Genomic DNA, 26,644 nt, shown 5'->3' with positions numbered 1-26,644 from the left:
TGCTTTTTGCCACAATTCAATCCAGAATGACAATAAACCTTGACAATGACTTGGTAGGTACATGTCCCATTGTCAAGATTTGATTTATTGAGACAAATGTCTCATTAAATTACTTGTCTATATGTGTTTACTGCTGTATACTGTGGTAACAAAACTAAAGTCCCTTTGAATTTGTATGGTTGACTTCAGACTATAATGAAGAAATCCGTAACCCTTTCGAGAAAAATGACACGGAAATTTAGTTTTCTTGTAAGTCCATATCGATTGCACAGATTGTATTGAAAATTATACAGCACAGGGATGATATAAACTCAAAAACAAACAAACAAAAAAATTAAATGTGAGGAACCTAAGACAGGGAGATAAGAATTAGCAACATACAGGAAACCACTAGTTACTTCTTTTTTAATATTTCTTAGTATTAAACACTGGTCTGTTGTAAGTGATCAATTCCCGAGATTAGCTTCTGCTTTAGCAAATGTTCGCTATAAAAAGGGCCAATCAATAATTGCCAATAAAAATAAGCAAAGCATACTCACAGTGCAACCTTTATTTTTCTGTACAGATCAGTTAATTTACCCATGTTTAAACTGGTATATATTTTTTGGTATATAACTTGGTATACATTTCTATGCAAAACTCACAGAAGATACAGAACCCCTGCTATCCAGACTTATCGGTAGCTACATTTAATGCAAGTCTTAAATATGTATAGTGAATAAGGCGGCCTGACTGCATACGTACATGTTCTACTGGCTATATAATGTCACATGATTACCAGAGATAGATATTGATTAGAAACTGCACTTTTGAGAGTCCCATATGCTACTTATAAAGCATCCAATTTGAAAATGTAATTAGTGACAATATTAAACATATATAAGAGCACATTTATATGTGTTAGTCAGTACACTGCCACACTAAGTGCTTTTCAGATTTTTAGTGTTCTAAACAGTAAAGAGGATTTAGTTTAATTCATTAAAGAGGACCACCACTAACCAAATTTTATTTGAGTAGAATAAACAATGGGAGCTATACATCCCAAGGTTGAATATCTGGTCTCCATGAAGTGCTGTCTTTGACTTGTAAAATTGAATTTTATATAATTTGATAATACAATTTGTTATGTAGATTACATAATGCTTTTGTTGCTGCTGTCTATTTAAACAGAATATAAACTAACAAAAATGTGATACAGCTAAATTATTATGCAGGAGACACATGGTTGGCACGGCCTGCTGGGAAGTCAAATATGTATTTTACTTCCACCTATTTGGAAATGAATTTGGAAAACATTAAACATAGGCAGCATTCATAATAAATGGTTCTATTACCCAAAATCTTTAAAGTGTAAATCTGCTGGGTAAAATTCAACTTTACTTGACAAAATGTCCCTGTGAGCTTAAAATTGCAGAACATTTTATTTTTTTAACTTTGCTTATATTATTATTATTTATAAAGCGGCAACAAATTCCGCAGCGATGTACAATGGGTGATGCTTCATAGGGTTTTCAAACACACACCTCCTTCCAAATGGTTCCAGTGCCACCTTAAGCCCACCTTTGTAGGTGTGAAGTCTCTCCTTAGTCCTATCTCTAAAGCTGATGTGCTGTCTTCATTGCAAGCACATCAAACAATTGAACTGAGTAACGTCAGATATCAGTCTGTTCTTTTTCTGGACATGTGTCAGCTTGGGTGGCAAAGGGACGCCTGGAACGGATGCACTCTTGAACTGAATGGAGCTGATTGAGAAATAAGCCAATAGGTGGACTTTCTTGCAGACAGACATTGGCATAGAGAATATCTTTTTAAATAAAATATTGCAAAAAAAATATTACAAAGTGAAATTTATTTTGCCATGTATAGATGGAATTGAATGAGAAATCCATTTCCAGTGAGTGATAGTAAGAATAACAGGTATTCTTGAATATCATTTTAAATAATAATACTTTTTTAAGTCTCCTATTTCATTAAAAATGAAATTCTACGTAAACTATTGTAATCGGTTGGGATTTTTTTTTACTTACCTGGGAACTTCTTGCACATGTTAATACATTGCCTGCATAATTGCCTGCATAATTATTTTTTTTAAAATGGGTTTCAAGGTTAACAAGGAATTTAAATACCATAACCACTATGTTTTTTTGTTTTTTTCTAACATTCCCTTATCATTAGACCTCGCCATGCTAATAGATCCGTTTTTTTTTTGGTTTGGAGTAGGGGGACCTTGCTCCCTTCCCCTCTCCAGCTCTCAGAGACAACTCGAGCTTCAGCCCATGCACGCATGGATGGTTGAAGTCTCTCAAAATCACTGTGAATAGTTTGGGGCCAGTGGATAAAGGATAACAGCTCGGTATTTCTGCTAACAGCTAATTGATTGGGTCAACTTATCAGAGCTGATGAGTGTAACTGCAGGTGGGGGCTGAAATATATATACTATTTTAAAAAATGTTATTTCCTGCATTTTTTCTTATTCATTATCTCTTTTATGTATTAAACATGTATGTTACATCCAGAGTAACATTTCATGAATGGAAAATTCCTCTGGTAAAAGATATCTATTGAATAGAATGTATCTATAGGAGTGTGCTTCTATATGTTTCTCAATGTTGTATCTACTCTCGAGCCTTGAATTTACAGTGAACGACCGTGATTACAATCTGTGACAAAGGAGGTGAATTTACAGCTCGGGAGGTTTTTGAATTTTTTAAATCAGATATCATGCCAAAAAAAAAAAAAAAAACTAAACTAAAACAAAACCACTTTTATTCATTTATGTATGTACTTTTTTTACGTAATGCTCTAGCACAGACTTCCTCAAACTCTGGTCCTCCAGATGCTGCTGAACTACAACTCCCATGATTCTTAGCCTATCTATTTCATCCATAGAATCATAGGAGTTGTAGTTCAGCAACATCTGGGGGGTCGGAGTTTGGGGAAGCCTGCTCTAGCAGATACATTTGAGCACGTTTAGTGTCTGCGGTTTCCCTTTAATTTTCTATCTGAAGAAGACTGAAAATAAAATAATTAGTTTAAAAGAGTAAGTCAAATCTACCCATTATCAAGTAGAAAGACTTAGCTCAGTAACACGTGGAATGACTGCACTAATGAGAATGACACCCGCCTGTAAACCTTCTTTGTATCGAGGGCCCAGCTACTAAAGTGCTCAGAGAGTTTCTTTGGAGAGATGGCTAATGAATGTTATCTTATTAAGATTCCATCTATCACTGTAACTCTATTGATCCATCCCTTGGCTATTTATGGTTTTTACACCTGCAGTGATAGGGCATCATTTTCTTCTATCCCTTGCTAGACTGGAGCTTTGATCCTCTGCATTCCATTGATTTCCTAGTACTGTGTTTACTTTCTAAACAATAAATATTGTATTGAAGATTGGAGGTGTGTATGTAACTTGTCTACTGTTGGCAATTGTGGCTTTGATTCATTATAGAAACATAGAATGTGAGACGGCAGATAAGAACCATTCGACCCATCTAGTCTGCCCAATTTTCTAAATACTTTCATTAGTCCCTGACCTTATCTTATAGTTAGGATAGCCTTATGCCTATTCCACGCATGCTTAAACTCCTTTACTGTGTTAACCTCTACCACTGCAGCTGGAAGGCTATTCCATGCATCCACTACCCTCTCAGTAAAGTAATACTTCCTGATATTATTTTTAAACCTTTGTCCCTCTAATTTAAGACTATGTCCTCTTGTTGTGGTAGTTTTTCTTCTTTTAAATATAGTCTCCTCCTTTACTGTGTTGATTCCCTTTATGTATTTAAATGTTTATATCATATCCCCCCTGTCTCGTCTTTCCACCAAGCTATACATGTTAAGATCCTTTAACCTTGCCTGATAAGTTTTATCCTGCAATCCATGAACCCGTTTAGTAGCCCTTCTCTGAATTCTCTCTAAGGTATCAATATCCTTCTGAAGATACGGTCTCCAGCACTGAGTACAATACTTCAAGTGAGGTCTCACCAGTGTTCTGGCTGATAATTGCTGTATCTTGCTGTATTTGCGTGTGCCTGATCGCAGATATGCAAGTACAAAGTGTGTCTTGTAATGAAATAAACCTTTCATATATAATCTACAGCAACAAGTATGTTTTCAGTATTTCGTGTCATAATAAAACTATACAAATATATATATATAATATATACCTGGTTTGACTGGGATTATCTGTTTGGAAGCGATGGCAATTTTGGCTAGTATTGGGATATTTTCTGTCCTGGTGTACTGCCCAGTTGGTAAACTATTCTCGGCTGCTGCAGTTGTACCGGGAACCGTACCCTAATGGAGGCCCATACGGTGTCCCTTGTACTTAGGGACACTTGATGGGCATCACTAATCAAAGGCCCGGCATAGCTTAAAGCATGAAAAAACTATTTAAAAACTAAAATATAAAACAACTATAAAGAACATAAAAGCTTCTTTTGTGTCGTAACGCCATCTCCACTCGCCCTCAGTTTGTAAGAAAGCATGCTGTTATTAAAAGGCATAAGTGCCATTTTATCATTGGAATATTTGTGAACCTGCTCACATAGGATTAGTACAGAACATGGAACCCTATCGGTAACATTAGATTGGAAGTGAAAATCTAGTTTGTGTATACAAAGGCATTGCAAGGGGGTAGGTTGACCAGGTTGACATAGCAGTTATCCTTTTGGTATTGCGTAATACTTCTGTAATTATGATGACAGCTTGATTTTAAACCAGCTTGAAATCTGGTACTGGCAATTTTGGCTAGTATTGGGATATTGTCTGTCTTGGCGTACCTTGTACCCTGCCACTTGTGGAAGCACAACGTCTGGGGCACAACCACATGAAAGTGTCACAATTTACCTGAATCTTGGATTCTACCAAACATATCTACACTGCACATAGAAGTGGATGTCTCTATGCAGGCAGAAACAGAAGCAAATAAAAATCAAGCGAAAGAAGAAATTTGCTATAGTTTTTCAAAACACTTTGTCCTATATAGAATGACTTCAGAATTTCAACCAAACAATAAACATGTCAGACATCATGTAGCTACATAACCTTCCAATATAAAATAAATCTGTCTATCCAACAGACAGATTAGAGACTTGTATATGTATATATACACACAAGTCTTCTGACATGCTATAAACAAAACTACCCACTGTGCATTCTGGGTAAATTATAACTCACCGCAGTTTAGTCTTTGTGGTTTGCATCTTCCTCTTTGCGAGGAAGTTTTATGTCATACAACACTGCCAATGAGCATGATAATAGCAAACTTTACTGCTTTAATGAACCTCTTTCCTTATATATGGCATACATTTCTTCAACTTGCTATTGCATAAACGTATACAAATATATATTATGTCCATGTACAGTGACACATGCCAAGCGGGTAATATTAAAATTCTGTTATTGCCTGTGTCTGTGTGAGTCAGTATTTCTGTCAATGTGTGAGTCAATATGTCTGTCAATGTGTATGTCTTTGTGGGTCAGTATATGTGTGTTGGTTTATGTGTCAGAATCAGTGGCGGATCTAGAAGCTAATCTCGGGAGGGGCACTGGCAGATCATTTTAAGAAACAATCCACGCAGAATAACAGCTCTCTGTTGTGGTTTTGGTGCCATGATTTGCTGTGGTGCCCTCCCAGAGTAAGTAGTCAAACCATTTAAAAAAAACGTTTGATAACTTACCCAGGGTCTGCTAGGATAGTGGCTGTAGTGTGTGTGTGTGTGTGTGAGTGGTGCAGTGTGTGTGAGGGTCGCAGTATGTGTATGGAGGGGTAGTGCGTGTGTGAGAAGGGTGCAGTGTATGTATGGGGTAGCAATTTGTATATTGGGAGCAGTGTGTTTGTGTGTGAGTGGCTCTGTGTGTGTGTGTATAGGGGGCAGTGTGTGTATTGGGGCTATGTGTTTAAGGGGGGCAGTGTGTGTATTGGTGGCAGTGTATGTATTGGGGCTGTGTGTTTATGGGGGGCAGTGTGTGTAAGGGGAGGCAGTGTGTGTGAGGGGAGGCAGTGTGCGTGAGGGGGAGGCAGTGTGTGTAAGGGGGTCTGTGTGTGTAAGGGGGAGTCTGTGTGTGTGAAGGACTGTATATTTGTGTGTGGTGCAGTGTGTAGGGGGTTATAGTTTGTGAGGGGATAGGGGGCTGTGTGTGTAAGGGGGGTTGTGTGTGTAAGGAGGGCTATGTGTGTAAGGGTGTATGGTTGGGCTGTGTGTGTAAGGGGGTGGCTGTGTGTGTAAGGGGGGGCTGTGTGTGTAAGGGGGGCTGTGTACTTAGGGACACTTGATGGGCATCACTAATCAAAGGCCCGGCATAGCTTAAAGCATGAAAAAACTATTTAAAAACTAAAACAAAATATCTGTGTGTCAATATGTCTGTCAGCGTGTGTGTGTGTGTGTGTCAGTATGTCTATCAGTGGGTGTCAGTATGTCTGTCAGTGTGTGTGTGTGTGTCAGTATGCCTGTCAGTGTGTGTGTGCATGTGTGTCAGCATGTCTGTGTCAGTATGTTTGTCTGTGTGTCAGTATGTCTGTTGGTGTGTGTGTCTGTGTGAGTCAGTATGTTTGTCAGTGTGTGTGTGTCAGTATGTCTGTCAATGTGTGTGTGTGTTAGTATGTGTCTGTTGGTGTGTGTGTCTGTGTGAGTCAGTATATCTGTCAATGTATGTCAGTATGTCTGTCAGTGTGTGTATCTGTGTGTCAATATGCCTGTCAGTGTGTGTGTGTGTCAGTATGTCTATCAGTGTGTGTCAGTATGTCTGTCAGTGTGTGTGTATCAATATGCCTGTCAGTGTGTGTCAGTATGTCTATCAGTGTGTGTCAGTGTGTGTGTGTGTGTGTGTGTGTGTGTCAATATGCCTGTCAGTGTGTGTGTGCATGTGTGTCAGCATTTCTGTATCTGTTTGTGTCAGCATGTCTTTCAGTGTGTGTTAGTATGTGTCAGTGTGTGTGCTAGTATGTCTGTCTGTTGGTGTGTGTGTGTGTATGTGTGTCAGTATGTCTGCCAATGTGTGTGTCTCTGTGAGTCAGTACATATGTGTGTTGGTTTATGTGTCAGAATATGTGATTGCATGCCAGTGAGTTGGGTGGGAGAAGGGTCCAGGGGGCCCAAGCTAATGCATGCCCAGGGTCCATTCAATATTAAAGACGGGCCTGACCTAAACACACAGCCTTAATATATGAGTCAGATGTAATCTTTGTGTAAATTGTGGTGAAGACAACTTAAGTATATACATCTAACACAAGTGCTGTGTATGGGATGCTGTTAGTCACTACTTCAGTATATGTGAGTGATATAATCTGTGTATAAAGTGCTGTGAAAACACAGCCTCAATTTATCTGACTCATATAATCTTAGTATATGAACTGGTGTGGAGACATACTGTCACTGCATATAGCAGATGTTGTCTATGTATGATGTACTGTTTAAACCATGTCTCTGTGTTTGTGATTAATACATTATATGTTATTATGCAGCCACAATATATGCACAGCCTAACACAGCCACAGTATATTTAGTGTATGCAACTGGTATAAGATCTGTGTATTGGCTGTAAAGAAATATAGCCCAGTTCTGCCAAAGCAAATTGCAAATTGTATATTCTCTCCTTCAGTTTAGAGAACCATGCTGCCTTTTGTCTTTGCATTAGATTATTCCACTGACGTGTTTCAGGATAAGGAATTAACAAGTTTAGATGGACTCAGGGCCGGACTGGGAAAAAAATTCGGCCTGGGCTTTTTTTAATCACAGTGGCCCACTAAGAAGGGGGCGGGGCATAGAGGATGTGTTTTGTCATCACCAATGACAAGCACGCCCCCTCTCAAAGTTAGCATGTTGATTCAATGCTCTTCCAGAGCAGACCATGCGCAGAGCTCTGCTGAAGAGCTCTAGCATGAGAAAAAAGCCCTGTATTTGTTCTGCAAAGTGCAAGCAAATTTAATAACATGCTTGCACTGTGTTTCCTTGCAACTTGTCTCTATAAATGTGATACCCGGAGACAAAAGGGCCAGGAAATAGTATTGTGCATGTGCTTGGAGCCTGCTTGTGGGATTGCGTGTGTGTAGAGTGAGCTGATTGTGGTGTGGTATTGTGTAATAAGATCAGTTTTAGTCGTGTAGTGTAATGTGGCTAGCTACTGTGGAGAGTGTGTGTATAGGGGATGCAGTATGTGTGTGAGGGGTGCAGTGTTTGTGTGAGGGGTGCTGTAGTATGTAGTTTGGAGGTATAGTGTGTGTGTGTGTGAGAGTGTAGTGAGTTTGTGTGAGGGGTGTAGTGTGCATATGAAAGGTGCAGTATGTGTGTATGTGAGGGGTGCAGTGTGTGTGTGTGTGGGGTAAAGTGTGTGATGGGTGAAATGTGTGTGTGTGTGAGGGGAGAAGTGTGTGAGGGCGCTGTGTGTGTGAGGGTGCTGTGTGTGTATGGGAGCTGTGTGTGTGTGAGGGTGCTGTGTGTGAGAGTGTTGTGTGTGAGGAACTATATCCCCCCTCCCTTCTTACCTTTAGCCTGGGAGGGGGGGCCGTGTTGCCATCCCTGGTGGTGCTAGTTGTGAGTGAACTTTAGCCTGTGGGGCTAGAGTTCACTTTAGCGAGATTGGGGGCGTTGCATCGCCAGAGGAACCCAGCAGATAGAGCTCCTCCTCTCCTCCTCACCCTCCTCCTCCTCCCCCTCCCTCCCCAACCGCATGTCTGTGCAAGTGGGCTGGTGAAGGAGATCTTTGATCTCTCCACTGGCCCGTCATGGAATACTGCAGGGCTGGCACTCTGTGCCAAGTGTGCCCGATCGCCAGTCCGGGCCTAGATGGGCTGCAAGGATTCCCCTCCCACTGGCGGAACTCCTCCATGGCGGAACTCCTCAATCTTGATGATCTCAGCCAATCCAATCCTATGGGCTTTTGTATTCTGATGGCAACCCTGTCAAACTTTGCTGCATTCTTGCACAGAAGTTTGCTTTGCACATATTTTTCCAATTTCTACAGTTTCCAGTCTTTTGTAATATGACAGATTTAAACTCTAGTTTAAATGACAATTAATGGATTTCAACTCTTACTATATATTATTCATATGTCTTACCTATGCCAAGCCTTTCATTCACACCCAAACTGCAATTAGAGCTATATATATAAATGGCATTCATCCCATAGGACACAATCTAATAGTACGATTAATAGCTTTCGTGTTACACAATATATTGTTAGCATAATCCATCCCCTTAATCACATAATGCAATATGACAACTCAATCCCTCTCCTGCAATCACTAATGAGTGTCATCCAAAGAACAGTCATCTTTACCTTTTCATCGTTTCCCACTTTTAAGAATATCACAGCATCGTATATGAATTCATGGTCATGTGTTTTATCAAAAGACGTGAGATTCAGGATGGGCTGCCAGTGACACGGATTCTCTTATAGTATTCTTTGTGTTTAAAATAAAAGGCCTTGATTTGAAAATGTGTAAAAACTGAAGAGAGCCAAGCTGTGGGTTGAGGAGCTTGACCCAGCGCCTATGTCACATAGATCAGGGCTAATTCTTACAGAAAAAAGGAATAGCCCTCATCCGAAATGAGGGGGCATGTAGTTACATAAAAGAACAATGGAAGAGAAACAAGAGGAACTTTGTCTATGCATCCAATAAATGAATGGACAAGAACGCAGCCCAAGTCCAGACAATGAGAACATTCATAGATCCCTCTCAGTGTACACACATCCCGCACTGTGTTTGTGGACGGAACGCCCAAGTTCAGCAAAGGAGCCAGCTTGCTATACACATTTCCTTAATTGTGTTCATAGCTTTGCTGCAAAGCACTGAAGAATCCGATGTGAACTTCACAAATTAGACACACAGACAGCAATTTATCTCCCTTGATCCCCAGCCCTTGGGCTCAAGTTGACCAATGTGTTTGAAGTGACCAAATATTGCAAGACAAGAATTGACACGTTGAGGTATCTTGCTGTATCGAGCATGTGTTTCAAGTCTACTTCATGTACTATTAGCTTGAACGGTTTATTCCCTTGGCATTAGGGATTTATTGTATGCAATCGGCCTTTGTCCCCAGACACAAATATATCTTTAAAATATATAATAAAATAATTTTAAATATATATATATATATATATATATATATATATATATATATATATAATTATTATATTATTATATTTATTAAATATATAATATATAAATATAGATTTGCTTCACCACACCTCATTTTTTCCTTAAAGGGACACTCTAGGCACCCAGACCACTTCTGCTCATTGGAGTGGTCTGGGTGCCAACTCCCACTACCCTTAACCCTGCAAGTGTAATTATTGCAGTTTTTCATAAACTGCAATAATTACCTTGCAGGGTTAACTCCACCTCTAGTGGCTGTCTATTAGACAGCCACTAGAGGTCACTTCCTAGTTTCTAGCACAGAAAACCCCATAGGAAAGCATTGAAATTATTTTTCAATGCTTTTCTATGGGGAGACGTAATGCACATGCGCGGCATTTCCGCGCATGCGCATTAGGTCTCCTCGGCCGGTGGGCGAGATCAGTCTCGCCCACCGGCCTACGCAATCACAAGGAGGAGCGTCGCGGAGGAGGAGACAGCGGCGAGGGACATCGCCGCTGCCTCAGGTAAGTCACTGAAGGGGTTTTCACCCCTTCAGTAACCGGGGATTGGGTGGTGGGAGGGAGAGGCACTGGAGTTTCCCTTTAAATTGCTCACTTGATCTGTGAGTAAAATCAGCATTTAGTGACTATCCCTTAGCCATCAAACATCTTATTGACAGCAATCATCTATTGTATTGTTGCCATAGGTGGAATTCAGAATCACATCCTGAAACTAACATGCTCGGCCATTGCTCGGCTTGTTTGGTTAGTGATTCAGGTACATTTTGCATCGGGAATTCAACTGATCATCCAATCGGCAAAATGCAGACAAACAGAAATTCAGAACAAATAAAATCTTCAAGTCTATTTTTTAATATTCACTCATTAGTGGCGTTTTCCTATTATTTCACTTATAACTAATATTGGATACTGCTTATATAGCATAAAAATATAGTCTTGGATGCAAGCAAGCCTATTCATAAAGGGGCCTTCACACTTTCATTATAATAAGATAACTTAGCCACCATAGTTATGCATGCTGTGAGGACATTTAACTAGTGATGTCCCGAACTGTTCGCTGGCGAATAGTTCCTGGCGAACATCGCTTGTTCGCGTTCGCCACGGATGGCGAACACATGCGCTGTTCGGTCCGCTCCCTATTCGTCATCATTGAGTAAACTTTTACCCTGTACCTCACAGTCAGCAAACACATTCCAGCCAATCAGCAGCAGACGCTCCCTCCCAGACCCTCCCACCTCCTGGACAGCATCCATTTTACATTCATTGTGAAGCTGCATTCTTAGTGAGAGTAGGGACAGTGTAGCTGCTGCTGATTTGATAGGGAAATTGATAGCTAGGCTAGTGTATTCATGTCCGCTACAGTCCTGAAGGACTCATCTGATCTCTGCTGTAAGGACAGCACCCCAAAAAGCCCTTGTTAGGGCTAGAACATCAGTCTGCTTTTTTTTTTTTTTTGTGTGTAATGTAATTGCAGTTGCCTGCCTGCCAGCCTGTGTGTCAGGCTCACAGCATATACTGTGCCCACTTGCCCAGTGCCACCACTCACTCACTGGTGTCACAATAGCTTGCATTTAAAAAAAAAAAAAACTTTTTTGACTGTAATATAATAGCAGTCAGTTTCCTTCACTAGTGTGCGTTTCAGGGCCTGCCCAGTGCCACCACTCACTCACTGGTGTCACAATAGCTTGCATTTAAAAAAAAACAAAAAACTTTTTGGACTGTAATATAATAGCAGTCAGTTTCCTTCACGAGTGTGCGTTTCAGGGCCTGAAACGACATCACTACATTTAACCAATTTTATCCCTTGGATATCTTTGGCATTACTGTGGTTTCACACACATACTTATACATTTACTGCATTGTCCTTTAATCCAGTGTTAGCGTATTATAAATACTTCTATCCTCAATCACCTGACTTTAGAACAAAAGGATGCCAATTTAAGGTAGGGACAACAATTCCCAAGCTGGCTATTCATCACGGGTGATTCAGTTGCAAAGACACCAATTTTAAATGTCTTACACTGCGATTCAGGTATAGGTAATACAAATGTCCAGCTTATCAAACAGGATACACAAAGTACTTACTAGAATGAGACATTCACAGTCTAACTGCTAGATATTTTTTTTTTTTCATTTTCTCAGTGTCCCAGATTCCAAATAGGTTCCTGAGTCAGGCACTTGTTTTATTTTTGTCAGTTGTAAACATTTCCCTGCCAAAGGGGTGCTGAGCTGTGCACTTGCTGCCTATGGCAATGAAAATGTATTTTCCTCCAACAAGAGTATCCTAGTGAGATAGTGGTTAGAGCTGCATTATTATCTGTGTATATGCAATAAGTTTATTTTTCAAATCTCTGCTTATTTCCTCATTACTTGTGAGCTCCATGAAATATGTATTTGCCCGTCTGTATTAGCCCACCCAACTTTGGATGGCAATACTAGGATGACAGAGCTGGACTTACAGTTCTCTCAGAACATCATTGCACCCTAAGTTGGACAGGTTAATGCACAGGTTAATTTATGAAATTTATGAAGGCTTTTGGTGCTGATCCAGTCACATTTTGTGTTGTAATCAATCAGAAATTATTTGATATAAATCAAGGTGACAGCATTAGAAAACTCATCTCATCTACAATGACCATTAGTAGTTATGGTTAGAGTGCCCCTTCTTGTCTCTCTCACACCTACAGTAACATTAACTAGGAGCAAGTGTGAGAGAGAACGCACCTATGGACATTAAAGGGAAACTCCAGTGCCAGAAAAACAATCCGTTTTTCTGGCACTGGAGGGTCCCTCTCCCTCCCACCCCCCAATCCCTGGTTACTGAAAGGGTGAAAACCCCTTCAGTGACTTACCTGGGGCAGCGGCGATGTCCCTCGCCGCTGTCTCCGCCTCCGCAACGCTCCACCTTGTGATTACGTCGGCCGGTGGGCGAGACTAATCTCGCCCACCGGCCGAGGAGACCTAATGCGCATGCGCGGAAATGCCACGCATGCGCATTACGTCTCCCCCTAGGAAAGCATTGAAAAATCATTTCAATGCTTTCCTATGGGGGTTTTGAGTGACGCTGGAGGTCCTCGCACAGCGTGAGGACGTCCAGCGACGCTCTAGCACAGGAAACCTGTGCTAGAAACTAGGAAGTGACCTCTAGTGGCTGTCTAGTAGACATCCACTAGAGGTGGAGTTAACCCTGCAATGTAATTATTGCAGTTTATGAAAAACTGCAATAATTACACTTGCAGGGTTAAGGGCAGTGGGAGTTGGCACCAGGGCCGGACTGGGAAAAAAATTAGGCCCGGGCATTTTTCAATCAGAGCGGCCCCCTAAGAAGGTGGCGGGGCCAGAGAGGGTGTGTTTTGTCATCACTAATGACAAGCACGCCCCCTCTCAAAGTGAGCATGTTGGTTCAATGCGCAGAGCCCCGCTGAAGAGCTCTGGCATTAGAAAAAGGCCCTGAATTTGTTCTGCGCAGCGCAAGCAAATTTAATAACATGCTTGCGCTGTGTTTGCTTTTAAATTGTCTCTGGTGTCTCCACAAGTGGGATACCAGAGGACAAAAGGGCCAGGAAAGTGTATGGTGCATGTGTATGGAGCCTGCTTGTGGGATTGCGTGTGTGTAGAGTGTGGTGTGGTATTGTGTAAATAGGTCAATTTCATTTGTGTTTGTGGTGTAATATGTGTGGCTAGGGGCTGTAGAGAGTGTGTGTATAGGGGGCATAGTGTTATAGGGGATGTAGCGAGTGTGTGCATACGGGCTGTAGTGTGTGTGTATAGGTGTGTGTGCATACGGGCTGTAGTGTGTGTAGGGGTTGTAGAGAGGGTGTGTTTAGAGAATGTTGTATGTGTTTGCTGACAAGGAATGTAGTGTGTGTGTGTAGGAGACCGAGTGTGTATAGGAGATTGTGTGTGTGTGTATAGAGGATTAAGAGTGCATATAGGGTAAGGGATCTAGCGTGTATCTGGAGCGTAATGTGTGTAGTGGTGCAGTGTGAGGGGTGCTGTAGTGTGTGTGTGTGTGTATATATATATATATATATATATATATATTTGGACGTATTGTATGTGTGAGGGGCGCAGTGTGTGTGTATGTAAGAGGGGTGCTGTGTGTGAGGGTGTTTTTATCTGCCGTCACATTCTAGGTTTCTAATTTTCTTTGTCTGTTAACTCACTGAGGGTTATTTTATATAATATATATATATATAAATATATGTGTGTGTGTGTGTGTGTCTGAGGGTGCTGTGTGTGTCTGAGGGTGCTGTGTGTGTCTAAGGGTGCTGTGTGTGTCTGGGGTGCTGTGTGTGTCTGGGGGTGCTGTGTGTGTCTGGGTGCTGTGTGTCTCTGAGGGTGCTGTGTGTATCTGAGGGTGCTGTGTGTATCTGGGTGCTTCTTTGTCTGTTAACTCACTGAGGGTTATTTTATATAATATATATATATATAAATATATGTGTGTGTGTGTGTGTGTCTGAGGGTGCTGTGTGTGTCTGAGGGTGCTGTGTGTGTCTAAGGGTGCTGTGTGTGTCTGGGGTGCTGTGTGTGTCTGGGGGTGCTGTGTGTGTCTGGGTGCTGTGTGTCTCTGAGGGTGCTGTGTGTATCTGAGGGTGCTGTGTGTATCTGGGTGCTGTGTGCCTGAGGGTGCTGTGTATATCTGGGTGCTGCGTGCCTGGGGGTGCTGTGTGTGTCTGAGGGTGCTGTGTGTGTCTGGGTGCTGTGTGTCTCTGAGGGTGCTGTGTGTGTCTGGGTGCTGTGTGTGTCTGGGTGCTGTGTGTCTCTGAGGGTGCTGTGTGTATCTGGGTGCTGTGTGCCTGAGGGTGCTGTGTGTGTCTGGGTGCTGCGTGCCTGGGGGTGTTGTGTGTGTCTGGGTGCTGTGTGTGTCTGGGGGTGATGTGTGTGTCTGAGGGTGATGTGTGTGTTTGGGGGTGATGTGTGTATGAGGGGGTGATGTGTGTGTGAGGGGGCTGTTAGTGTGATTTTTTATTTAAATGTAAATATTTTTTTTGTTAATAATTAAAAAAAATTGTTATTTCTAACACACACAAAATAAAAAGACTAAGACAAAAAATTCATCCTCCTGTACAGCACTAATTGTATTGGAAAAGGTACTGTTTAATTTGCAAACGGTTTAGAGTCCCATAATGCATCTCTTTACATTTATCAAATATAAAGAAAAATGGACAGTTTTGGTAACTATAATAGTCTTATTTTGTTTTAATTTTCCAATAAAGGTTTTGAAAGAAAAAAAGTATTTATATTATCATTATTATTAAAGTGACACTCTACGAGACCCTCACCCAAACAATGAATGCAGCCTTAACTAGGACAAAATGAATACCGCCAAAGTGGAAATGGAACACTCATAATAGCAATATTCAGAGTGAGTTCTGGCACCTCAGTTTGTGTCAGACTGTTTGGGAATGGTTTTATAAAGAACCAGGGTTCTGTGCCAGGGGACCACTTTCTGCCTATAAATGGGAGTCCATTTAGATAAATAGCATGCACTGTTTTAATCAATGGGATCCAACTGGACCATTTGTGATCCAAAGCAAGGTTAAGGGGAGGCTGTCTGACAGTTACTTTTGCGTTTTCTCTGACAAATGTAAGCATTGCCATTTCTCAGAAGTGGCAGTGTTTTATATGGTCAGAGAAAATTATATTATTTATACACCAAAACCACTTTTGACAATCTTTATTTATTAAAGATTTTTCAGAAAACGATGGCATACAATAACATCTAAGATACAGAGAAAAATAGTGTGTAGTGAAACTGACATTTTAGTTAATTTCCCCATTTATCAGAAAACAGATGCACATTTAAATTTTTCTACTTCACACTTCCTCGTGACAAAGTTGAATCCCCCCCCATCCCCTCCCTTCTTACCTTTAGCCTGGGAGCGGGGGGGGGAGCGCGGGGGGGGGGGGGGGGGGGGGTGCCGTGGTGCCATTGAAGCAGCCATGCTTCCTTCCCTGGTGGTCCAGTGGTGAGAGTGAACTCTAACCTGCAGGCTAGAGTTCACTCTCGCGAGATCTGAGTGTTGCCGCGGTAACAGCGGCAACGCTCAGACCTCGCGAGAGGACCCGGCGGAGCTGCTGGATAGAGCTCCGCCGGTCCTCTCTCCTGCTTCCCTCACTCCTCAGCCCCGGGTGGCCGCCTTTAACAGTGTCTCTGGGCCGGTGAGGGAGATCTTTGATCTCCCCACCGGCCCATGGAGACACACAGCGGGGCTGGCACTCGGGCAACGCTGGCCCTGCACGGGATGGCGCCGGCCTCGGCCCCATGGCCATCGCGACCCACCGGGCATTTGCCCGGTGTGCCCGATGGCCAGTCCGGGCCTGGTTGGCACCCAGACCACTCCAATGAGCAGAAGTGGTCTGGGTGCCTGGAGTGTCCCTTTAACAACAAGCACCTAGATACGGTCAAGGATAGTTGGTCTGGTGGGTTGGAGAGAGTTTTTTTTAATGATGACGACGGTGACTGTTGAAGAGAGGGGGTAATGGAGGAAAACCGGTTTTGGGAATAGCGTGCTAATTTAAGAAAGGTTTGTAATTTCAGGGGTAATTTCAGGAGAACTGATGGAGGAGGTAGATTAATGGATGATTAGCTGGCCTATGGTGTAATAGGGGCTGGTGATAGAGGCAATGTAGGTGCTGATGGAGTATAAGAGCAAAAAGGTGAATATGGCGATGGGGGAGAGAGTGTATGTTGGAAACATAAGGGTGATGGAATAGATGAGTTAATGAGGGATACGGGAGCTGATAGAGAATTGTATTGATAGAGCTGAACATCTCTACAGAAATACATAGAAACATCAGGATTGGCTGAGCCACTTCCTGGTTTTGTAAGAGCTCATCGCAGATGCTACAAGGATTGGGAATTTGAAGCAAATGCAGGAATATTTCACCTCTGTTTTGTTTTTATTTTTTTCCATTATTTTAAATGGAAATGCATTCTACATTATGCATTAAAATTAATGTTTTCTTTCCAGTCTGCAGTGTTCCTGTAAAGATTATACCATTCTTTAATGATTATCAGCTCACAGGGGATAAAACATACTTTACCGTTCGCTTGTTTATTTATTTTTTATTACATTTCCATTTGATATTTACAATAGGTTTAAAGCAATGAACCATTTGTGTTTCAAAGTAGAATTAACGTGAAAGCAAATAAAACACAACAGGCCATTTAATGTGTTAGCACAAATAAATATATTCACTAACCTGTAATTCATGTTTGGTACAAATATGTCCTTAGTCTCACATTGTACTGTAGTTAGAGGAAAAGTCTGATTGTGTAGCAGTGTTACCCACTTAAACTATGGATCACTGTTTGTACTACTTAACATTGCACTCCCCACACCTTAAAACTAAAAAATAACCAGTGGCTTTCTGTACGATTTAGGCAACGTTTACTTTTCTTGATCTACGTCAATGTAACAGTGTCTTTCTTAAATAATTCTACATAGTCCATCAGCATATTGACATATTGATAGAACAATTGAATAACCGTCAGCGTCCACTTTTTACCTGTGAATTCTTTCTCACCAGAACCTTGACATCCATCTTCATCATCGCACTCTCCACTGGGGTCTGAGTCTTCCGGTCTCTCACCCCCTCCACTGCCCTCTCCAATCCGCCATCTTTCTGGCCTGATCCGCTTTTCATTTCCTATCTGTAAGGTCACAAACAGAGTGTATTTTTTAAATATTTGAACACAGAAATGGACCTTCACCTGCAGCTTTTTATGCATGTCAACATCCACGTGATTTGGGAACCATACTATTAACATTATAACACGTTTAGAAAAATGTTTATAAAACAAGCAGATTGGTTGATTCTTAAAACATCTGCATTACAGAAACCCAATAAAGCTATGTGATTCCAGGACAAGGGCAGCCCATTCCATTGGCGTTTGTACTGCTATGTGTAGATGTTACCCAAGAACCACTGCCTTAAAAGAGTGAACTTCTCACCTCCACCTCTATAGAGGACAAGAGGATGACATGACTAAAGATATTTACATGGCCAAAGATTCCCAAGCGTCTTGCATCCAACAGATAGTTTATCTTATCCACTCTCGTGTAAAAATCACTACCACCACTCCCTTTCCAAGTATTCAGGTAGGATGCAGTCGTGGACTTTTGGACTTCACTTTTAAGTAGAGGATGCTTGGTCTAAGGCCTACACAGTGATGCATACCCTCTACCCCTTCCTTTAGAACATGAACAGTGGAGAGTACTGTAAGAGTGGGACAGAGGATACCCAATGCTCTTGCCCTAAGAGGAACAGAACCAGGGGATGCCCAGTACTCTGGTCACATGAAACAGTTTGGTCCTAGCGGCTCGGAATCCCCAAATCCTTAACCAACAATCCCTAATATTAACTCTAACTACCCCCTTCACTCTACGAAGCATTAGTAAATGAAAAAAAAAATGGAAAAGAACGTATTTTATATTTAAAAATCTTTAAAAAAAAAATTCAGCATTCTTCATTATTCCTATCGTCTCTCTTCAGCCATAAAAAACATGACCAAAAAAAAGTTATAACCGGCCACTTGTTAATAAAAAAAAAAAAACACAAACAAAAAAAACTAATAATGAACAGTGCTCAAATAATTACCCAGTAACAGGGGTAATCTATATAATAAAATGAATTTACTATACAAGTTTTGTGGTAGTGCACTGCCGCTGGTTGGCTAACTAACCAATCCCAGCACACAGAGCATTATAATGAGTCCCTGCAACTTGAAGAGCGTTCTTTGTGTAGGGTTCCAGACAATTGGTTGAAGGGCATGAATTTTATTTTTTATTTGTATTGCAACATTGTTTTACTTTTGAGCATTATATTTTTGCAATCAGGTGGTAGCCTATGACTTTTTTTTTTTTTTTTTAGCATGTAGCAGGTTATGAAGTAGTGTTTTGGCTATGTTTTATGGTTGGAAAACAAAGATAATCGAAGATGCACGTAATTATGAAATAATTTGTTCACAAGGTTTTTTTTTTTTATGTATTTTTGGCTATGTGATCACCTTCCCTCTCGAATATTTATTAGAATTTGGATCATCATATAAGGTTAACTTTGGGAGAGGATATAGTGGCTAGGGATTAGGGGGATATTTTCTGGCATTTAAAGAACCTATAATAATAATATATAATGATATCATTTTAATAATAGGTAAAAAGCATTTGATTAATACTGTGAATACAAGACAGTATTTAAATTCACTTTTTTTTACTTAATTTGTCGATTAAAATTGTACTGCATTATGAAAATATGCGTAGTTAGTAAACAGTCACTAAAATAGATTATTTGCTTCATAGTGTCAATAATCTATATGAATTTATTAGCACTGCAAAGTTTGCAGGCAAACATATTTCTACTTTGATACCGTCTCTGGAAATGTGTTAGTGCTCAGGAAATGTGGGTAAATCTATTAACTAAGCATGCTGTCGCATTTTAAATGCAGTACGTTTGGCCGAAGTCCAGAGCCCATACATTCATCTCCATAAATGGACTAAAATTGATCTTGGTAAAAAATACTTGAATATCTTTTTTTCAAATGTAATTAAAATTTCATATCGCTGTTTTTTCTTTTCTTTTAGTTGTTTGAAAAGTTTATGTCAGCAGCAAGAATTAGATAGTGACCACAAACAATAACAGCCATTGCTTAGACAAGCCATGGGAAACGGCAAAAAGAGGGCTGGTTCTGCAAATGGATTATGGGACGAATTAAGCATTTTCCATTATATCCTTGTCAAAAAAATCCCACATGGCCATCATTTGAAATATTTTGTAAAAATAAAAAGTCATCGACCTCTAGCTTGTTGCATCATACAGGATGCAGATCCTGTGATTTTTGCGTCAGACAAATGACGTGCATTGTATGTTGGTTTCGCACGGCAGATAAAAAAAAAATTAACTTCATATCTGAAGCTCAATTTATCCTTTGTATGTGACAAATAATTCCATGTTAATATTGCTCTCTAATCTTTCCTAGTGATAAAAAGCTGCACATTGTCTTTCAAGTTAACCCACAATGATTTTTTTTTTGCTTATCTACAGAACTTGACATAAAAAGTCGATTTTTCTTCATCAAGAACTGTCCAATTTGGGTAGTGATTACTCAGAGGTTAGGTCACGCAACACAAGCGAGAAAGCTTTTCATAAACACAACAGAGAATTATTATGCTCAAACAATGCACATTACAGCATCATCTCAGCCAACACCAAGCTGGGGAACTGGGAGTATCACAAGGGCCACCCATATGAAAAAAAAAAAACAGAGAAAGAAACAAAATGAATTCTAGGTGACTCTGTATTCACAATGTCATACTTATCACAAAATATGGGACAAAGTTGTCGCTGTATTATTTCAGACAATCATTTATATATTATTTTACATTTTAAAGTAATCAATAGCATTAACTAAGAAATGTAATTGTGATTTATGTGCCAGAGGAATGTGTGGTTTTACCTTGATAAACATAAAAATGCCCCGTTTTAGATCCTGTCCCACTGTCCTGACTTTATTCCCTGGTGACCTGCCTTTGTGGACACCAGGGAGTTGCCACCAGCAAGCATAGTTTGAGCGCATCATTAGATGACCTTGCGCTATGCTTAGGGAATTAGGATCCCACAGAGAGAACTGAAACGGTGCTCCGTGCATGGTCAGTGTTTGGCAGGCTGACATATCTATTCTACTTGTCCCTTTTCCGGGTGGGTTCACCCCCTTTGCCCAAAGCCAATGATGCAAATTTTTAATCAATCCCCTTTTAATCCTCTCATCAGCCTCCCACTTCACAGGATGCTGAAGTTGGGAGGTAGACAGAAGTACATATTTAAGCAAACCCTGGTAAGTGCAAAGTTAAAGGGACACTATAGTCACCTGAACAACTACAGCTTAATGTAGTCGTTCAGGTATTATCTATAGCTCCCTGTAGGCAATCTAATGTAAACACTGTATTTTCAGAGAAAATACAGTGTTTACATTGATTGATAGGAATACCTCCAGTGGCCGTCACTCAGACGGCCACTAGAGGGACTTCCTATCACGCAGGGCCCTAAAAAGGCCCTGTACACGTCAGACGTATTAAAATACGTCTGACGTGTTCAGGAGAGAGAAGGCACTGTGTGCGTGCCTTCTCTCTCCAGCCTATCAGCGGAGGAGGTGGGCGGGCAAAGACCGCGAGCTGAGCTGTCACTCAGCTCAGCTCGCAGCCGCGCATGCGCACAAGGGAGCAATGACACTTCCAAATGGAAGCGTCTGATTGCTCCCTGCTCGCGCCCGCCTATTTTGTCATTTTGACGAAATAGGGGGCGCGGCTTCACAAGGCTCCCGGCGCTGGAACCAGGTAAGTAAAATCTCTTCCCTGGAGAGTCCCTTTAAACTTCCCTTTCAAACTCTTAGAGGCACATGGGGGGACCTTAATGGGTAGATTAAAACTACTGCATGGGGCTTATGTACATGGTTAGACCATACGTGTAAATGTTGCATATTGTTTATATTTAGATAAGAAGTCTTGATTTTCCATTTGTGAGCAAAACGGGTTATTCAGTGCAAACTATTTCTGTACATAAATGTCTGTCAATAACTGTAAAAAAAAATTTAACAAAACATGATTTATATAAAACCAGATATGAGATCTGTACCTATAACATGACATCTGTAAGAGGAGTAAACTAGAATGGCAATTGCACAAATTCTATAGTAATATAAAAAAATAAAAATAAAAAAACAACATTATTAATTAAAAACTCATTATGATGCTCTTATATAAAGATAAAGTCATGCGGGGGAATATTGTCCAGGTTTGGCTGAAGGTCCTTTTCCTACTCTGCTAAGCCTTAAGCGTTCTCACAAAGAGCTTTAATGTGGACAAACGTCCTTGGATTGTTTCTACAAAATGTCATCATGGATACATTGAAACCAAAATGACAGGACAACGCAGCAACCGGTCTGTTTGCTCCATATATGAAATTCATGGGCTCCTTGCCTTCCTTTTCCTTGGATTATATATTATATCATCAGTTAGAAAAGCTATGGATTACAGAGAATATATAACAAACATAATATTTATATCAATCATTGGTCTCAACATGGCTGCAGGTGAATTATGCTCAATAATTCTCTCTGTGCAGTTGGATCATAGTTAGGTTTGCTTGGAGCCATTGTCATGTGAAGACATAATCAACTAAAAGGTCAGATTAGTGGCTAGTGACAGAAGCTTGTAGCTAAATAATGAATGATTGGCTAGAGTGTATATGCCCCCAGCCCTTGTAATATTGGAAAGCAGCATCTTACAAGCCAAGTTTCCAGCTGGTCGCAGTCCACCACCTCTTGAAGGGCACCATTCCGACAAGCTCCATATCTCCTCACATTCTATAACCTGTAACCTCGCTTTAAATTGCCTGTGAACACAAGGCCAAGCCCAACCTTCGGCACCAGTGCAACAATTACCTTTTTCATTTACAGGAGGAAGAGCGTCTGTTTCGCTCCACTGAGTGTTAATTCTCCACCGTGCTCCTGAAATAATTATTTGCGTTTCACTATCGTGTTACTGATCGTTTTATCTCAGCATCAAATGTCTCATATGTATGAAACCGACAGCTTCGATGCGGCACAATAACTGCACAGAAAAAGAGATATGGGGATGGTGTCGTCCACAAAGGAAGACTCCTAAGAAATCTAAGCCTTGTTTTTTGTATTTATGTTTTATGGCAACTGTTTGTTACAGAATAAGTCTGTCACGTCTAATTCAGAGTCTCACTGCTCCTGGCCTTTAAAACTGCTGAGCTTGAACTGAATACTCTACTTTCTTCATTTAATGGCTCAATTGCCATGTATTTGGGGATTAACCCTTGGACAGCACAGAGAAGAACGATCTTCTCTCTGAACTTACATGGCATAATAAACCCTTTGTTCTTCTGCCAACAAAACAATGTTAAAAAAATCGAAAAATAAATGGTTATTTAAATTTACTGAATGTTGTAAAGGTGGAGGGTGAAAGTTTACTTTATTTTATAGAAACCCATTCTTTTCCAGCATGCAGATGATGAAGCATAAAATACAGGGTTTTCATTCTACAGCTTATCCCTGCTAAATAACACTCACCGTATAACTATGCTGAACACGTGGTCACTCTCATTATACGTTTCTGTAGTCACTGGATCCTTAGGAGGTTTAGTTAGAATCCCTGAGTTTATCTGGTCGCTAATGCAGACTAGGGCATGACTGTGTAACTTGCTAATAAATCGGAGATGTAGGATATGCCTAGTTCTTTCCACCTTTGTAGATGAAAGCCTGGTGCAAAAAATGTCAGGGAATCTAAGGGTGCTTGAATAGGTAGGCAGGGGTGCATTCCATACTCTGACATATACTGATCCCATTCTAAAATAGCAATCAGTGGTGGGGGAAAAGTAGCACTTGTGTTTCCATGAGCCCCTGGGGGTCCAAAGATAACTTGACAGGTAATTGAGATATAATGGATGTGACTCCATTGTCACCCATTGAGCACCTCCTTCAGGAGCATGCATTTTTAATGCTTCAGACCACACCACTGCTCTGGGACATTCCCTAATACTGGGAGCACCCAGATCCCCATCATTCTGGATAGATGTCTGTTTTTAAGTAGTAAATGGAAATGCTTTCTGCATGTTGTCTTATTGCCAGATACAGCCATATATTTTATATTTAGCTGCCAAAACTACGACAAAAGTGATGAATCCTTTTAAAAATTGAGAAAGAGTATTTTGACTGAAACGTTTAAAACAAACATTTTATATGTTCTACAAATAACTTGCGTTTCTCTACTGACATCTTAGAAAAGCAATACATTGTAGTCTCACACAACCTTTAACCGAGGGCGAATGAATACATATTTAACTAGAAAAGCTAAAATTTCTGGGGAAATTGTGTGAAGTGTTCTTGCCTCCACCAGTAGTCTACAACTGGAGTGGGCGGAGTAACTGTTATTTATTTATATAGCACATTTAATTGCAACGTTGTTGCCCAAAGTGCTTCACTGTTACATTAAAACATACATTTATAAAAACATTAGCAGGTGTACAAAAGGCCCTGTCTATGACATCACTTGCTGCTCCAGCCTGGCACAGGTCAGAGTATTTTGGTGGTTGACATCTTCAAACGGTCGTATTTTAAAAACTATAAATCCTACAGTGAAGAATTTTATATTGTGAGAATCACAAGATCCAGACCTACATTTGATGTCTCTGAAATATTAGAAATGAAGGCACAGTCGCAGTTTAGAAATTGCCCTTCAAGTTTGAGCTGGCTAGAGTGAAGTTTCAATGAATGTTAATGGACGGCGTGAGTTGCAAACAAATGGTCATATTGTGAAAACTATCAGGACTATGGCTTAGCCGAGGACATGTTTAGTGGCAGCAGGGATAGCTGAACGTTTTGATATAAGATTTGTGTAGGTGGGCTTGAAAATGAGGGAGTGGTGGCAGTTTAGAAATCATGTCCTGATTTTGCCAGCTCCCACTCTAGTTTTGAACATTTTGCCATTCATTCCTATGGGACCAATTTCGCCACAAGAACGACGATATTCCATGAACCATTCGGTGAAACGTTCCACAAAGTAATAGCAATCCGATCTGCAACAATCCGCACGTTTCGGTATATTTCTGTATTTGTAGTGTAAAAACTGTGGGAGGAGTTAGGGTGGCAAATTTGGCTATAATAAGAATAAGAATAATATATATGTGAGATAACATTAAGTGGTCTTATAGAAACATAGAAACATAGAAACATAGAATGTGACGGCAGATAAGAACCATTCGGCCCATCTAGTCTGCCCAGTTTTCTAAATACGTTCATTAGTCCCTGGCCTTATCTTATAGTTAGGATAGCCTTATGCCTATCCCACGCATGCTTAAACTCCTTTACTGTGTTAACCTCTACCACTTCAGCTGGAAGGCTATTCCATGCATCCACTACCCTCTCAGTAAAGTAATACTTCCTGATATTATTTTTAAACCTTTGTCCCTCTAATTTAAGACTATGTCCTCTTGTTGTGGTAGTTTTTCTTCTTTTAAATATAGTCTCCTCCTTTACTGTGTTGATTCCCTTTATGTATTTAAATGTTTCTATCATATCCCCCCTGTCTCGTCTTTCCTCCATGCTATACATGTTAAGATCCTTTAACCTTTCCTGGTAAGTTGTATCCTGCAATCCATGAACCAGTTTAGTAGCCCTTCTTTGAACTCTCTCTAAGGTATCAATATCCTTCTGAAGATAGGGTCTCCAGTACTGTGTACAGTACTCCAAGTGAGGTCTCACCAGTGTTCTATACAATGGCATGAGCACTTCCCTCTTTCTACTGCTAATACCTCTCCCTATACAACCAAGCATTCTGCTAGCATTTCCTGCTGCTCTATTACATTGTCTGCCTACCTTTAAGTCATCAGAAATAATCACCCCTAAATCCCTTTCCTCAGATGTTGAGGTTAGGACTCTATCAAATATTCTGTACTCTGCCCTTGGGTTTTTACGTCCAAGATGCATTATCTTGCACTTATCCACATTAAATGTCAGTTGCCACAACTCTGACCATTTTTCTAGTCTACCTAAATCATTTTCCATTTGGCTTATCCCTCCTGGAACATCAACCCTGTTACATATCTTAGTATCATCCGCAAAAAGACACACCTTACCATCAAGACCTTCTGCAATATCACTAATAAAAATATTAAAGAGAATGGGTCCAAGTACAGATCCCTGAGGTACCCCACTGGTGACAAGCCCAAGCTTCGAATATACTCCATTGACTACAACCCTCTGTTGCCTGTCACTCAGCCACTGCCTTACCCATTCAACAATATTGGAATCCAAACTCAAAGATTGTAGTTTGTTGATAAGCCTTCTATGTGCAACAGTGTCAAAAGCCTTACTGAAATCGAGGTAAGCAATGTCTACTGCACCACCCTGATCTATAATTTTAGTTACCCAATCAAAAAAATCAATAAGATTAGTTTGGCATGATCTCCCTGAAGTAAACCCATGTTGTCTCTGATCTTGAAATCCATGTGTTTTTAGATGTTCAACAATCCTATCCTTTAACATGGTTTCCATCACTTTCCCCACTACTGAAGTTAGGCTTACTGGCCTATAGTTGCCCGACTCCTCCCTATTACCTTTCTTGTGAATGGGCACAACATTCGCTAACTTCCAATCTTCTGGGACTACTCCTGTTATCAATGATTGGTTAAATAAATCTGTTAATGGTTTTGCTAGTACACCACTAAGCTCTTTTAACCCCTTTAGGACCAAACTTCTGGAATAAAAGGGAATCATGACATGTCACACACGTCATGTGTCCTTAAGGGGTTAATAGCTTTGGGTGTATTCCATCAGGTCCCATTGACTTATTTGTCTTTACTTTTGACAGTTCAAATAGAACCTCTTCCTCTGTAAACTCACGTGTAATAAATGACTCATTTATCCTTTTTCTTAACTGAGGTCCCTTTCCTTCATTTTCATCTGTAAATACCGAACAAAAATATTTATTGAGGCAGTCAGCTAGACCTTTAT

General features: G+C 40.5%; 1 protein-coding gene across 2 annotated transcripts in view; it reads right to left on the bottom strand.

Annotated features, from left to right (window-relative positions):
- The window catches only part of LOC134586651 (glypican-5-like), a 300,389-nt gene that overhangs the window by 23,227 nt on the left and 250,518 nt on the right, over positions 1-26,644 (bottom strand). For both annotated transcript variants that reach the window (XM_063442343.1, XM_063442344.1), the window contains one exon: positions 17,620-17,764. In XM_063442343.1, the coding sequence (XP_063298413.1) occupies positions 17,620-17,764 (145 nt within the window). The remainder of the gene's footprint in view (positions 1-17,619; positions 17,765-26,644) is intronic.

Source organism: Pelobates fuscus, chromosome 2 (genome assembly GCF_036172605.1).
Source record: "Pelobates fuscus isolate aPelFus1 chromosome 2, aPelFus1.pri, whole genome shotgun sequence".
In the NCBI taxonomy this organism is placed as follows: domain Eukaryota; kingdom Metazoa; phylum Chordata; class Amphibia; order Anura; family Pelobatidae; genus Pelobates; species Pelobates fuscus.
Note: the sequence above shows the minus strand (reverse complement) of the source record. Positions and strands in the feature narration are given on the sequence as shown.